A 13859-nucleotide genomic window follows, 5' to 3' on the forward strand; every position below is an offset into this window, starting at 1 on the left:
ATGCTTAACAACATTTAATATTGTTGAGTACATAAATGCGAGAGAACTAAATAATTGATGTGGTGTTTCGTCAATATGCAACTCGTTGCATATTGAGCTCCACTTAACTTGTAGTTTTGTTTGTGCCCTTTGCCATGCCATACATATTTAAACCGGACATGCATCATACTTGTTTGCGCATCATGCCATGTTATGTGATGGTTGTTTATTATGTTGTTTGCTTCTTTTCGGGTTGCTTCTCGTGTTAGCTTCGGTTTCGTTCAGGAGTTGTGAGGATCCGTTCGACTACGTCCGTTTGTCTTCTTCATGGACTCGTTTTTCTTCCTTGCGGGATTTCAGGCAAGATGACCATACCCTCGAAATCACTTCTATCTTTACTTGCTAGTTGCTCGCTCTTTTGCTATGCCTATGCTGCTATACCTACCACTTGCTTATCATGCCTCCCATATTGTTAAGCCAAGCCTCTAACTCACCTTGTCCCAGCAAACCGTTGTTTGGCTATGTTACCGCTTTGATCAGCCCCTCTTATAGCGTTGTTAGTTGCAGGTGAAGATTGGAGCTTATTCCATGTTTGGAACATGAATATTTTTTTAGGATATCACAATATCTATTATTTAATTAATGCATCTATATACTTGGTAAAGGGTGGAAGGCTCGACCTTATGCCTGGTGTTTTGTTCCACTCTTGCCGCCCTAGTTTCCGTCATATCGGTGTTATGTTCCCGAATTTTGCGTTCCTTACGCGGTTGGGTTATAATGGGAACCCCTTGACAGTTCGCCTTGAATAAAACTCCTCTAGGAATGCCCAACATTGGTTTTACCATTCGCCACCTAGCCTTTTCTTTCACTTGGGTTCTGCAGACTCAAGGGTCATCTTTATTTTAACCCCCCCCCCCCGAGCCAGTGCTCCTCTGAGTGTTGGTCCAAACTAGAGCCCCTTGCAGCGCCACCTCGGAGAAACTCGAGGGCTGGTTTTAGTTGTACGGATTGCTCATCTGAGTGTGCCCTGAGAACGAGATATGTGCAGCTCCTATCGGGATTTGTCGGCACATTCGGGCGGTGTTGCTGGACTTGTTTTATCATTGTCGAGGATGTCTTGTAACGTGGATGCCGAGTCTGATCGGAATGTCTTGGGAGAAGGAATATCCTTTGTTGACCGTGAGAGCTTGTGATGGGCTAAGTTGGGACACCCCTGTAGGGATTCGAAAGCCGTGCCCGCGGTTACGGGCAGATGGGAATTTGTTAATGTCTGGTTGTAGAAAGCCTGAAGTTGATCTTAATTAAAGTACATCAACCGCGTGTGTAACCGTGATGGTCTCTTTCCGGCGGAGTCCGAGAAGTGAACACGGTGTTGGAGTAATGCTTGACGTAGGTTGTTCTAGGATCACTTCTTGATCATAGATTCTCGACCGTACTTTGCCTTCTCTTCTCGCTCTCATTTGCGTTGTTAGCCACCAAATATGCTAGTCGCTTGTTGCAGCTCCACCTCATACCTTTACCTTACCCATAAGCTTAAATAGTCTTGATCGCGAGGGTGTGAGATTGCTGAGTCCCCGTGACTCACAGATACTTCCAAAACCAGCTTGCATGTGCCGTTGAACCGTGCAGAGGATGCAACCGAGCTCAAGGAGGAGTTCAATGAAGATCGTGTTTGTTATGTCGTTTCTGTTTCCAGTTGATCAGTAGTGGAGCCCAGTTGGGACGATCGGGGATTTGTGTAGCATTTGGGGTAGTCTTCTTTCATTTTGGTTCCGTAGTCGGACCTTGATTGTATCTGGATGATGTAATGCTTTATTCATGTATTCGTGTGAAGTGGCGATTGTAAGCCAACTATGTATCTCTTTCCCTTATGTATTACATGGGTTGTGTGAAGATTACCTCACTTGCGATATTGCTTTCAATGCGGTTATGCCTCTAAGTCGTGCTTCAACACGTGGGAGATATAGCCGCATCGAGGGCGTTACACAAGCCAAGTAGTCATTAGTTCCTACACCCCCACTGCTACTTGCTTGATATCCTCAGCATCAGAAGGAGTGAACATGGCCCCAACCTTGTGCATATCCCAGCTGGACCCTTCATCATCCAGCAGACAACCACCTTAGTAATTCCCGGCAGATATGTTTGGCCCAGTGGCCGTAAAGAGCCCTGCCGCGGGATCCAATTATCATGATGAATATTGATGCTACTGCCATCCCCAATACGCCATATCAACCCCTCTTTCAGCAGGTTTCGCCCATGCAGAATACTTCTAAAAGTGAATGATGCATTAGAAGGACAAGTAGCGGACAGGATAGAACATTCCTTGTAATATCTAGCCTTCAGAACACTTGCCACCAAGCTGTTTGGAGCAGTCAAGAGGCGCCAAGCTTGTTTCGCCAAGAGAGCTTGGTTGAACTTTTCAGGCTCCCGGAAACCCATACCACCCGTACGCTTCGAGTCACACATCTTCTCCCACGAGACCCAATGCACCTTCCTTTCACCATTTATCCCACCCCACCAGAATTTGGAAGAAATAGAAGTCAGATTCCGGCATGTTTTCTTTGTGAGGTGGAAACAACTCATGGTGAAAGTTGGGGTAGCTTGGAGCCCCGACTTGACAAGGACCCCCTGGCCTTCTTCGGCATGCCCTGCCCTTTCCAGCCCGTAACCTTGCTTTTTTAATATAGTACAATTAGAGACGTTTACAAATGCACATACATTCATTTCTATGAACATATGCATGCATACCCAACCTTTATGAGCACCTTCAAAATATTGAGCCGACACAACATCTTGAGATTGACGAAGTCACCACATGTGCCTTGTAGTTGACGGAAACTGTTGGGGAACGCATCATGCAATTTCAAAAAATTTCCTATGACCACGCAAGATATATCTAGGAGACGCATAGCAATGAGAGGGGAGAGTGTGTCCACGTACCCTTGTAGACCGAAAGCGAAAGCGTTGGTTTAACGCGGTTGATGTAGTCGAACATCTTCTCGATTCAACCGATCAAGTACCGAACGTACGACACCTTCGAGTTCGGCACACGTTCAGCTTGATGACGTTCCTCGAACTCTTGATCCAGTAAAGTGTCGAGGGAGAGTTTCTTCAGCACGACGACATGGTTACGGTGATGGTGAAGTGCTCCGTGCAGGGCTTCACCTAAGCACGATGACAATATGACTGGAAGAGTAAACGGTGGAGGGGGCACCGCACACGACTAAGAACAATTGATGTGCTTAGAGGTGCCCCCCTGCCCCCTATATAAAGGAGGGAGAGGGGAGGAGGCCGGCCTAGGGCGCGCCAAGTGGGAGGAGTCTCACTTGGACCCCTAGTTCAATTCGGCCCCTTTTCCTTTTATCGGAAGGGGAAAGGGGGAATGAGAGGGAGGAGAAGGAAAGGGGGCCGGGCCCCCTCCCCTTGTCCAATTCGGACTCCCCATGGGGGGGGGGCACCCCCTTGTGGGCTGCCTTGCGTCCCCTCTATGGTCCATATAGCCCATATCTTTCCCTCCGGGGTTCCGGTAACCCCCCGATACTCCTATATGTACCCGATACATTTCGAAACACTTCCGGTGTTCGAATACTATCGTCCAATATATCAATTTTTACCTCTCGACCATTTAGAGACTCCTCGTCATGTCCGTGATCTCATTCGGAACCCTGAACAATCTTCGGTCACCAAAAATACATAACTCATAATACAAAGCGTCATCGAACGTTACGCGTGCGGACCCTGCGGGTTCGAGAACTATGTAGACATGACAGTGACACATCTCCGGTCAATAACCAACAATGGAACCTGGATGCTCATATTGGTTCCGACATATTCTACAAAAATCTTTATCGGTCAAACCGTAATGACAACATACGTCATTCCCTTTGTCATCGGTATGTTACTTGCCCGAGATTCAATCGTCAGTATCTTCATACCTAGTTCAATCTCGTTACCGGCAAGTCTCTTTACTTGTTCCGTAATGCATCATCCCATAACTAACTCATTAGTCACATTACTTGCAAGGCTTATCATGATGTGCTTTACCGAGAGGGCCCAGAGATACCTCTCCGATACTCGGAGTGACAAATCCTAATCTCGATCTATGCCAACCCAAAAAACACCGCTAATACTAGCCATCATGGGGTGTAGGTCATACGTTATTGAATGGGGGCACAACAGCCCGCGTGCGCCAAATCCTCACTCAAATTAAAGCACACATATTCAGGCCCAAAAGTAGATGGCATAGTGCTATGATGTTATTGGTCCATAGGGGCCAACTTCTGAGAAGTGTGATGCAGATGTGAATAATGCTACTTCCTGCTTTCAGGTGCATAGGGCGTCAAATGAAACTTTATTATTCCAAATATACAACTCATCATGCGTGGAAGGAGCTCCTCATTTCTTTTGATCATTAATTTTTATTTTGCCATCATGTTGGTAACATATTCAACTAACCGCTCAAAATATGACTGAAACTTTGAAATGGAGAAGGGATTGATTTCATCCTACTAAACGCTTCAGACAGTCCAAACCTTTTATTTACCAGCTTAACTTTCTTGTTTCAAGCCAGCAGCACCTCATGGATGAGCCTATCAACATTGCGCATGGACCTTCCGTCACACCGTGCGGAGGCCAGGGCGCTATCCCGGAGCTCTTGCACACGCCGTCGCATCTCTCGCCCCTTCGCCCCCGCCATGGCCTCCCGTATCATGGCCTCCACCTCGGTCCTCCTCACGTCTTCCCCAATCTCCATCCCGACGCCCCACTCCGTGCACTTGTAGCGGCAGTTGGTCTGCTGCTCCGCAAAGAAGGGCCAACACACCATCGGAACGCCGCCGCATATGCCCTCCAGCGACGAGTTCCACCCAGAGTGCGTGAGGAAGAGCCCTACGGCCTCGTGCTCCAGCACCTTCTCCTGCGGGCACCATGTCGAGAGCATGCTCCGCCCCTCGGTCGCCGCGAAAAACTCTGGCGGTAGTGCGGCCTCGTCGTCGCCCTTGACGAGGTCAGGCCGAACATTCCACAGGAAGGCGTAGCCGGTGTTGGCTAACCCCCATGCGAACTCCAACAAATGCTCCTTGGACATCACCGTGATGCTCCCAAAATTTACATACAACACGGAGTGCGGCGGTTGGCCGTCGAGCCACCGAAGGGGCGCGTCCTGCTCCTTCCACAAGTTGGACCCGATGTCGGCGAGGGGGCTCTCCTTCGAGACATTGTTGCGGACCGTGAGATGGAGTGGCCCCACCGTGTAGACGGGCGGCAGGAGCTTGGACATGGCATCGAGCAGGGGCGCGTCGAGCTCGTCCCAGGTGTTGATCACCACCCCCGACGCCTGCGACATGGCGGCCGTCTCGTGGACGAAGAAGTTGAACATGATGTCATCGGGGTCCGTGGTGCGCACGAAGCTAGGGAGGTCACGCAGCCGCAGGTCTTTAGGCATCGACGGTATCCAGTCTATGATCGTGTCCAAGTATCCGTTGCTCAACTGTGCCTCTTCTGCACCAACAACACATAAATTACAGTATGTTGTCAGAATCAATAAAATTCACCCTTTGCCGAAAAAATGTTACTCCCTCCGTCACGGTTTAGAAGGCGCGGTTCAATTTTCATGCATGCCCAAAAAAATGCACGCGGAGACGTTTACACCTCCATTTTAGTTTCGACGTGCAGTTGAAGAAAGCTGGTTTTCTTGTGTATGTACAGAAAGAGACATGCATATCTACCTTTGAGAGGGAAGAGCCCACGATCGAGTAGATCCTTATAGTGGCAGTAGCTCATGAAACCACAGGCGCTGGCGGTCCAGAGTGTGGCGCAGCGGAGGCCGAGTTCCCGCGCGGCGGCAAGAGCGAAGCTCATGGTGCTATCGGCCACCACGCAGGTGACAGGCGGCAGTGCGCCGCCGGAGGTCTCGACCTCCTCGTTGAGCTTGACGATGAGCTCCTTGAACCTAGGGAGGCAGGTGGTTATTGTAGAGTAGCACAACTCAGCGATGTCCTGCGTGGCCTCACGGTCGGACGGCGGAAGGCCGTCGGCGATGGCGGCGAACTGGAACGCGGGCAGGCCACGTAGCGCGTCGGCGGACTGGGAGCGCAGCAGGCGGCGGTGGTTGAACTCGTTGTTGACGAAGGTGACGTGGAAGCCCCTGGCGTGGAGCAGCTTGGCCAGCTTCATCATCGGCGTGATGTGGCCCTGCGCCGGGTACGGAATCATCACGGCGTGCGGCCTCTCACCCGTCGCCATGGCTTCCTTCCTAGCGAGCCTGGCTCACCTTGTTGCTTCGGTTAGCTCTCTCGCTTCCACAAGCCGCAACGTTGTGTTGTGCGTGTAGCCGTGTGCGGTGAGCTACGGCCATGAGCTCCTGGCGTGTTGGTATATATCATGGCTGGCGGGCCGCGGGCATGGGGGTGTAAACGTCTCCGCGTGCTCACAGGTGGTTGGATAGTCGATCTGAACTTCAATGGCCGCCTGGCTGCTGTCAATCTGTCATTGTTGGCTTCATGAATTATTGTTGCTGTGAGAGGACACGGAACAATGCATGAGATCGAGTCAAATGGTTTGGCGGATTTGCTAATTCGAGACCATCTTCAAAGCCGACAGCAGCCAGGCGGCCATTGTTGGAGTCTGGACCACAGTGTCTGGACCATTTTCAGGCTAACCTAAACTCTAAGGACATCTTCAAAGCCGACCTTCAAACCTTTTTTATATGCCTAGACCACAGTGTCTGGACCATTTTCCGGCTAACCTAAACTCTAAGGGCATCTTCAAAGCCGACCATCAAACCTCTTTTATATGCCTGGACCACAGTGTCTGGACCATTTTCGCCATCCAAGAGGGATCCTTTAAGCGTCCGCTTAGCAGTTCGGACGTACAGATTTCAGTATCCTAGCAACAAACGTGGGGGCTTTGTTGGAATCTGGACATTCACTTAACCAACAGAAAGTAATCACATGGTCCTTATCTATTTTCTCTCTCTTCATATGCATGGTCTTTCTCATCTCTCTCCTCCAATCGGATTCATTTGGGAAGAACATTGATGACCGACTCCCGCATCATGTTCATGAACCACGTCCGGACAAAAAAAGGACATTTGTGGTGTCTGTTTGTGGGTTAGGGTTGAAGATGCCCTAACAAGTTGTATCCTGTTTTGCTTGCTCTCTCATTATCACGGCAGTGCAAGTTTAGTGTACTAATACTGTAATGAAATTTAGGTTGTTTGTCAAATGCATTTGGTCAGACACTAGGACATTTGCCGAGTACATTTTGTTTTGCATTAAACGAACTAATCTTTTGCCGGGTGCTTTACAAAAAATTCTTTGCTGAGTTTCTTTTTTTCCAATCGGCAAACACTTTTTTATGCTCCTTTCTCATGTCTCTTTTCTCATGTATATATTATATTCTATGCTCTATTGTTTTCTACATTTTTTTACTTTCTCCTCTTTATTTTCTTTTATATGCATTAACTAAACTTTTAGGCATTTAGTGAATATAATAAAATTTTGAAATAAAAATGCATGAAAAAGTTGGCAACATTGGATTCAAAATTCTATTTGTGTTCTTGAGTTTATGTTTAGGTCTTATACAAGAAAAGGAGAATTCCAGCTGATATAAGGGTGATAAGACTCGACATGAACATGGATTTTATTGAATTTTTAATTCTAAAAAATTATAATGTCATTATATGATCCCTAGAGGCTGTGTTAAAATTTTGAGAAGGCGTAGAAATTTTTTTATGTGACAGAAACGTGGTTTCAAGAGGGAACCTATCAACTTTGAAGATGATGCAACCACTACATCGGATGGCCTTAAAAATTGTGCACTCATGGATATACCATCCCATGACCCGCATGTAAAATTGGCATGTTTTAGGCCCGTTTGGTATATGTAAGTCACTGAGTGCATTTATAGGCATTTAGTGAATATAATTAAAACATGAACTACAAGTGCAAGAAAAATTTGGTGGAATTGGATTAAAAAATGGAGGTCATTGGTTTTAATTTTGAAAAGTATAAATGAAGCGTAAAAAATTATGGAACTTGACATGGTGTCATTATATGATACCTAGAAATTGTGATAACAATTTGAGAAGGTTTCTCAAATGTTATGGTGTACACTGCTTATAAATCGAACCATCTCCTAGGAAGAATCATAGTTTTGAGAAGGAACATGACGGGTTTGAAGGCATAGCGTTGATTGCTTCATCTTTTAACCTCAAAACTTTTTCAACACTCAACATACACCATCACATGTTCCAAGTGAAAATTTGACATTTTCTGAGTTCGTTTGATATATGTAAGCCATTAAGTGCATTTCTTGGTATTTAACAGATATAATTCAAAGTTGAATGACAAGTTCATGAAAAAGTTGTTGAAAGTGGTATTTATGTTAATGAGTCTATGTTTTGACCTTATCAAAGAAAAAGGAAAGTAGTTACAAACCTCATGGTGCTACTTGACCACTGACATGCAGGTTATTGCCTTTTTAATTCTCAAATATGCAAACAAGGTCTAAAAACCATGAAACTTGGCATGGTGTAATTATGTGATTCCTAGAGGTTGTGCTAACAATTTGATAAGGTTTCATACAAGTGTGGCATATACTGCTTAGAAACCGAACCATCTTCACGGAAGAATCATTGTTTTGAGAAGGAACGGGTCGGGTTTGAAGGTGAAGTGTTGATTGACGTTGAAACATTTTCTAGACTCAACTACACCATCACGTGTTCTGTTGGGGATATAACTACTAGGTATGAACCGCCCAAGAGGGGCCGGGTGTAGGATCGAAAGTATGTCTAGAGGGGGGGGGGTGATTAGACTACTTGACCAAATAAAAATCTAGCATTTTCCCAATTTTAGTTCTTGGCAGATTTTAGCAACTTTGAACAAGTCAAGCAATCTTAACACAATTCAAGCAAGCATGCAAAGAGTATATGAGCAGCGGAAAGTAAAACATGTAAATTGCAAGAATGTAAAGGGAAGGGTTTGGAGGATTCAAACACAATTGGAGACACTGATGTTTTGTCGTGGTTCCGATAGATGGTGCTATCGTACATCCATGTTGATGGAGACTTCAACCCACGAAGGATAACGGTTGCGCGAGTCCATGGAGGGCTCCACCCACGAAGGGTCCACGAAGAAGCAACCTTGTCTATCCCACCATGGCCATCGCCCATGAAGGACTTGCCTCACTAGCGGTAGATCTTCACAAAGTAGGCGATCTCCTTGCCCTTACAAACTCCTTGGTTCAACTCCACAATCTTGTTGGAGGCTCCCAAGTGACACCTAGCCAATTTAGGAGACACCACTCTCCAAGAAGTAACAAATGGTGTGTTGATGATGAACTCCTTGCTCTTGTGCTTCAAATGATAGTCTCCCCAACACTCAACTCTCTCTCATAGGATATGGATTTGGTGGAAAGAAGATTTGAGTGGAAAGCAACTTGGGGAAGGCTAGAGATCAAGATTCATATGGTAGGAATGGAATATCTTGGTCTCAACACAAGTGTAGGTGGTTCTCTCTCAGAAAATATAGGTTGGAAGTGTAGGTTTGTTCTGATGGCTCTCTCCACGAATGAAGAGGAGGTGGATGTTGGGGAACGTAGCAGAAATTCAAAATTTTCCTACGCGTATCACCAAGATCTATCTATGGAGAGACCAGCAACGAGTAGAAAGGAGAGTGCATCTACATACCCTTGTAGATCGCTAAGCGGAAGCGTTCAAGTGAACGGGGTTGATGGAGTCGTACTCGTCGTGATTCAGATCACCGATGATCCTAGTGCCGAACGGACGGCACCTCCGCGTTCAACACACGTACAGCTCGACAATGTCTCCCACGCCTTGATCCAGCAAGGAGAGAGGGAGAGGTTGAGGAAGACTCCATCCAGCAGCAGCACAACGGCGTGGTGGTGATGGAGGAGCGTGGCAATCCTGCAGGGCTTCGCCAAGCACCTACGGGAGAGGAGGAGGTGTCACGGGAGGGAGGGAGGCGCCAAGGGCTCAGGTATGGATGCCCTCCCTCCCCTCCACTATATATAGGGGCAGGGGAGAAGGGGGAGGCGCAGCCATGCCCCCTACTCCAAGAAAGGGGTGCGGCTAAGGAGGGGGAGGAGTCCATCCTCCCCAAGGCACCTCGGAGGTGCCTTCCCCCTTTAGGACTCTCCCCTTTTTCCTTTATCTTGGCGCATGGGCCTCTAGGGGCTGGTGCCCTTGGCCCATGTAGGCCAAGGCGCACCCCCTACAGCCCATGTGGCCCCCCGGGGCAGGTGGCCCCACCCGGTGGGCCCCCGGGACCCTTCCGGTGGTCCCGGTACAATACCGATGACCCCGAAACTTGTCCCGATGGCCGAAACAGGACTTCCTATATATAAATCTTTACCTCCGGACCATTCCGGAACTCCTCGTGACGTCCGGGATCTCATCCGGGACTCCGAACAACATTCGGTAACCACATACAAGCTTCCTTTATAACCCTAGCGTCATCGAACCTTAAGTGTGTAGACCCTACGGGTTCGGGAGACATGCAGACATGACCGAGATGTTCTCCGGTCAATAACCAACAGCGGGATCTGGATACCCATGTTGGCTCCCACATGTTCCACGATGATCTCATCGGATGAACCACGATGTCAAGGACTCAATCGATCCCGTATACAATTCCCTTTGTCTAGCGGTATTTTACTTGCCCGAGATTCGATCGTCGGTATACCGATACCTTATTCAATCTCGTTACCGGCAAGTCTCTTTACTCGTTCCGTAACACATCATCCCGTGATCAACCCCTTGGTCACATTGTGCACATTATGATGATGTCCTACCGAGTGGGCCCAGAGATACCTCTCCGTTTACACGGAGTGACAAAATCCCAATCTCGATTCGTGCCAACCCAACAGACACTTTCAGAGATACCCGTAGTGTACCTTTATAGCCACCCAGTTACGTTGTGACGTTTGGCACACCCAAAGCACTCCTACGGTATCCGGGAGTTGCACAATCTCATGGTCTAAGGAAATGATACTTGACATTAGAAAAGCTTTAGCATACAAACTACATGATCTTGTGCTAGGCTTAGGATTGGGTCTTGTCCATCACATCATTCTCCTAATGATGTGATCCCGTTATCAACGACATCCAATGTCCATGGTCAGGAAACCGTAACCATCTATTGATTAACGAGCTAGTCAACTAGAGGCTTACTAGGGACATGGTGTTGTCTATGTATCCACACATGTATCTGAGTTTCCTATCAATACAATTCTAGCATGGATAATAAACGATTATCATGAACAAGGAAATATAATAATAATCAATTTATTATTGCCTCTAGGGCATATTTACAACAGTCTCCCACTTGCACTAGAGTCAATAATCTAGTTCACATCACCATGTGATTAACACTGACAGGTCACATCACCATGTGACCAACATCCAAAGAGTCTTGGGTTTGATCATGTTGCTTGTGAGAGAGGTTATAGTCAACGGGTCTGAACCTTTCAGATCCGTGTGTGCTTTACAAATCTCTATGTCATCTCCTAGATGCAGCTACCACGTTCTATTTGGAGCTATTCCAAATAACTGTTCTACTTGGAGCTATTCTAAATTGTTGCTCCATTATACGTATCCGGTATCTCTACTCAGAGCTATCCGGATAGGTGTTAAGCTTGCATCGACGTAACCCTTTACGACGAACTCTTTTACCACCTCCATAATTGAGAAAATTCCTTAGTCCACTAGTTACTAAGGATAACTTTGACCGCTGTCCTGTGATCCATTCTTGGATCACTCTTGTACCCCTTGACTGACTCATGGTGAAGCACACTTCAGGTGCGGTACACAGCATAGCATACTGTAGAGCCTATGTCTTAAGCATAGGGGACGACCTTCGTTCCTTTCTCTCTATTCTGCCATGGTCGAGCTTTAAGTCTTAACTTCATACCTTACAACTCAGGCAAGAACTCCTTCTTTGACTGATCCATCTTGAACACCTTCAAGATCAAGTCAAGGCATGTGCTCATTTGAAAGTACTATTAAGCGTTTTGATCTATCCTTATAGATCTTGATGCTCAATGTTCAAGTAGCTTAATCCAGGTTTTCCATTGAAAACACTTTCCAAATAACCCTATATGCTTTCCAGAAATTCTACGTCATTTCTGATCATTAATATGTCAACAACATATACTCATCAGAAATTCTATAGTGCTCCCACTCACTTCTTTGGAAATACAAGTTTCTCATAAACTTTGTATACACCCAAAATCTTTGATCATCATCAAAGCATACATTCCAACTCCGAGATGCTCACTCCAGTCCTCAGAAGGATTGCTGGAGCTTTGCATACTTATTAGCATATTTCAGGATGGACAAAACCTTCCGGTTGTATCATATACAACCTTTCCTCAAAAATCGTCGAGGAAACAATGTTTTGACATCCTATCTGCAAGATTTCATAAATAATGCAGTAATTGCTAATATAATTCCAACAGACTCTTAGCATCGCTACGAGTGAGAAAGTCTCATCGTAGTCAACTCCTTGAACTTGTCGAAAAACATCTTAACGACAAGTCGAGCTTTCTCAATGGTGACACTTATCATCATTGTCTGTCTTCCTTTTAAAATCCATATGTACCTAACAGCCTTACGACCATCAAGTAGTTCTTCCAAAGTCTACACTTTGTTTTCATACATGGATCCTCTCTCGGATTTTATGGCTTCTAACCATTTGTCGGAATCCGGGCCCACCATCGCTTCTCCATAGCTCGTACGTTCATTGTTGTCTAGCAACATGACTTCCAAGACAGGATTACTGTACCACTCTGAAGTAGTACGTATTCTTGTCACCCTACGAGGTTCGGTAGTGACTTGATCCGAAACTTCATGATCACTACCATAAGCTTCCACTTCAATTGGTGTACGTGCCACAGGAACAACTTCCTGTGCCATGCTACACACTTGTTGAAGTGACGGTTCAATAACCTCATCAAGTCTCCACCATCCTCCCACTCAATCCTTTCGAGAGAAACCTTTCCTCGAGAAAGGACCCAATTCTAGAAACAATTCATATTGCCTTCGGATCTGAATTAGGAGGAATACCCAACTGTTTTGGGTGTCCTATGAAGATGTACTTTATCCGCTTTGGGTTCGAGCTTAATCCTGAAACTTTTTCACATAAGCGTCGCAGCCCCAAACCTTTAAGAAACGACAACTTAGGTTTCTCTAAACCATAATTCATACGACGTCATCTCATCGGAATTACGTGGTGCCCTATTTAAAGTGAATGTGGTTGTCTTTAATGCCTAACCCATAAACTATCGCGGCAGTTCGATAAGAGACATCATGGTATGCATCATATCCAATAGGGTGCAACTATGATGTTCGGACACACCATCACACTATGGTGTTCCAGGCGGTTTTAATTGTGAAACAATTTCCACAATGTCTTAATTGTGTGCCAAAACTCGTAACTCAGATACTCATCTCTATGATCATATCATAGACATTTTATCCTCTTGTCACAATGATCTTCTACTTCACTCTGAAATTACTTTAACCATTCAATAATTCAGACTTGTGTTTCATCAAGTAAATATTCTCAACATCTACTCGAATCATCTGTGAAGTAAGAACATAACGATATTCACTGCATGCCTCAGCACTCATTGGACTGCACACATCAAAATGTGTTACTTCCAACAAGTTGCTATCTTGTTCCATCTTACTGAAAACGAGGCTTTTCAGTCATCTTGCCCATGTGGTATGATTTGCATGTCCCAAGTGATTCAAAATCAAGTGAGTCAAAACGGTCCATTTGCATGGAGTTTCTTCATGCATATACACCAATAGACATGGTTCGCATGTCTCAAACTTTTCAAAACGAGTGAGCCCAAAG

At 46.1% G+C, this 13859-nt stretch overlaps 1 protein-coding gene across 1 annotated transcript; it reads right to left on the reverse strand.

Moving 5' to 3' along the window:
• Positions 1-4300: 4300 nt before the first annotated feature.
• On the reverse strand, positions 4301-6342 carry LOC119329073 (7-deoxyloganetin glucosyltransferase-like). The gene is made up of 2 exons (XM_037602056.1): positions 5706-6342; positions 4301-5478 (listed from the first exon to the last, which is right to left on the reverse strand). The coding sequence occupies exons 1-2, from the start codon at positions 6220-6222 to the stop codon at positions 4541-4543; spliced, it is 1455 nt and encodes a 484-aa protein (XP_037457953.1). The 5' UTR covers positions 6223-6342; the 3' UTR covers positions 4301-4540.
• Between the last annotated feature and the right edge of the window lie 7517 nt (positions 6343-13859).

The sequence above is a fragment of the Triticum dicoccoides genome, chromosome 7A, assembly GCF_002162155.2.
Source record: "Triticum dicoccoides isolate Atlit2015 ecotype Zavitan chromosome 7A, WEW_v2.0, whole genome shotgun sequence".
Classification (NCBI taxonomy): Eukaryota; Viridiplantae; Streptophyta; class Magnoliopsida; order Poales; family Poaceae; genus Triticum; species Triticum dicoccoides.

Bases quoted from the DNA above. Each gene is read 5' to 3' on its own strand.
- LOC119329073 (XM_037602056.1), bottom strand. From the start codon at position 6,222: ATGGCGACGGGTGAGAGGCCGCACGCCGTGATGATTCCGTACCCGGCG. The intron at 5,479-5,705 runs GTAGATATGCAT...TTGTTGGTGCAG, and splicing joins TGGGCTCTTCCCTCTCAAAG to AAGAGGCACAGTTGAGCAAC.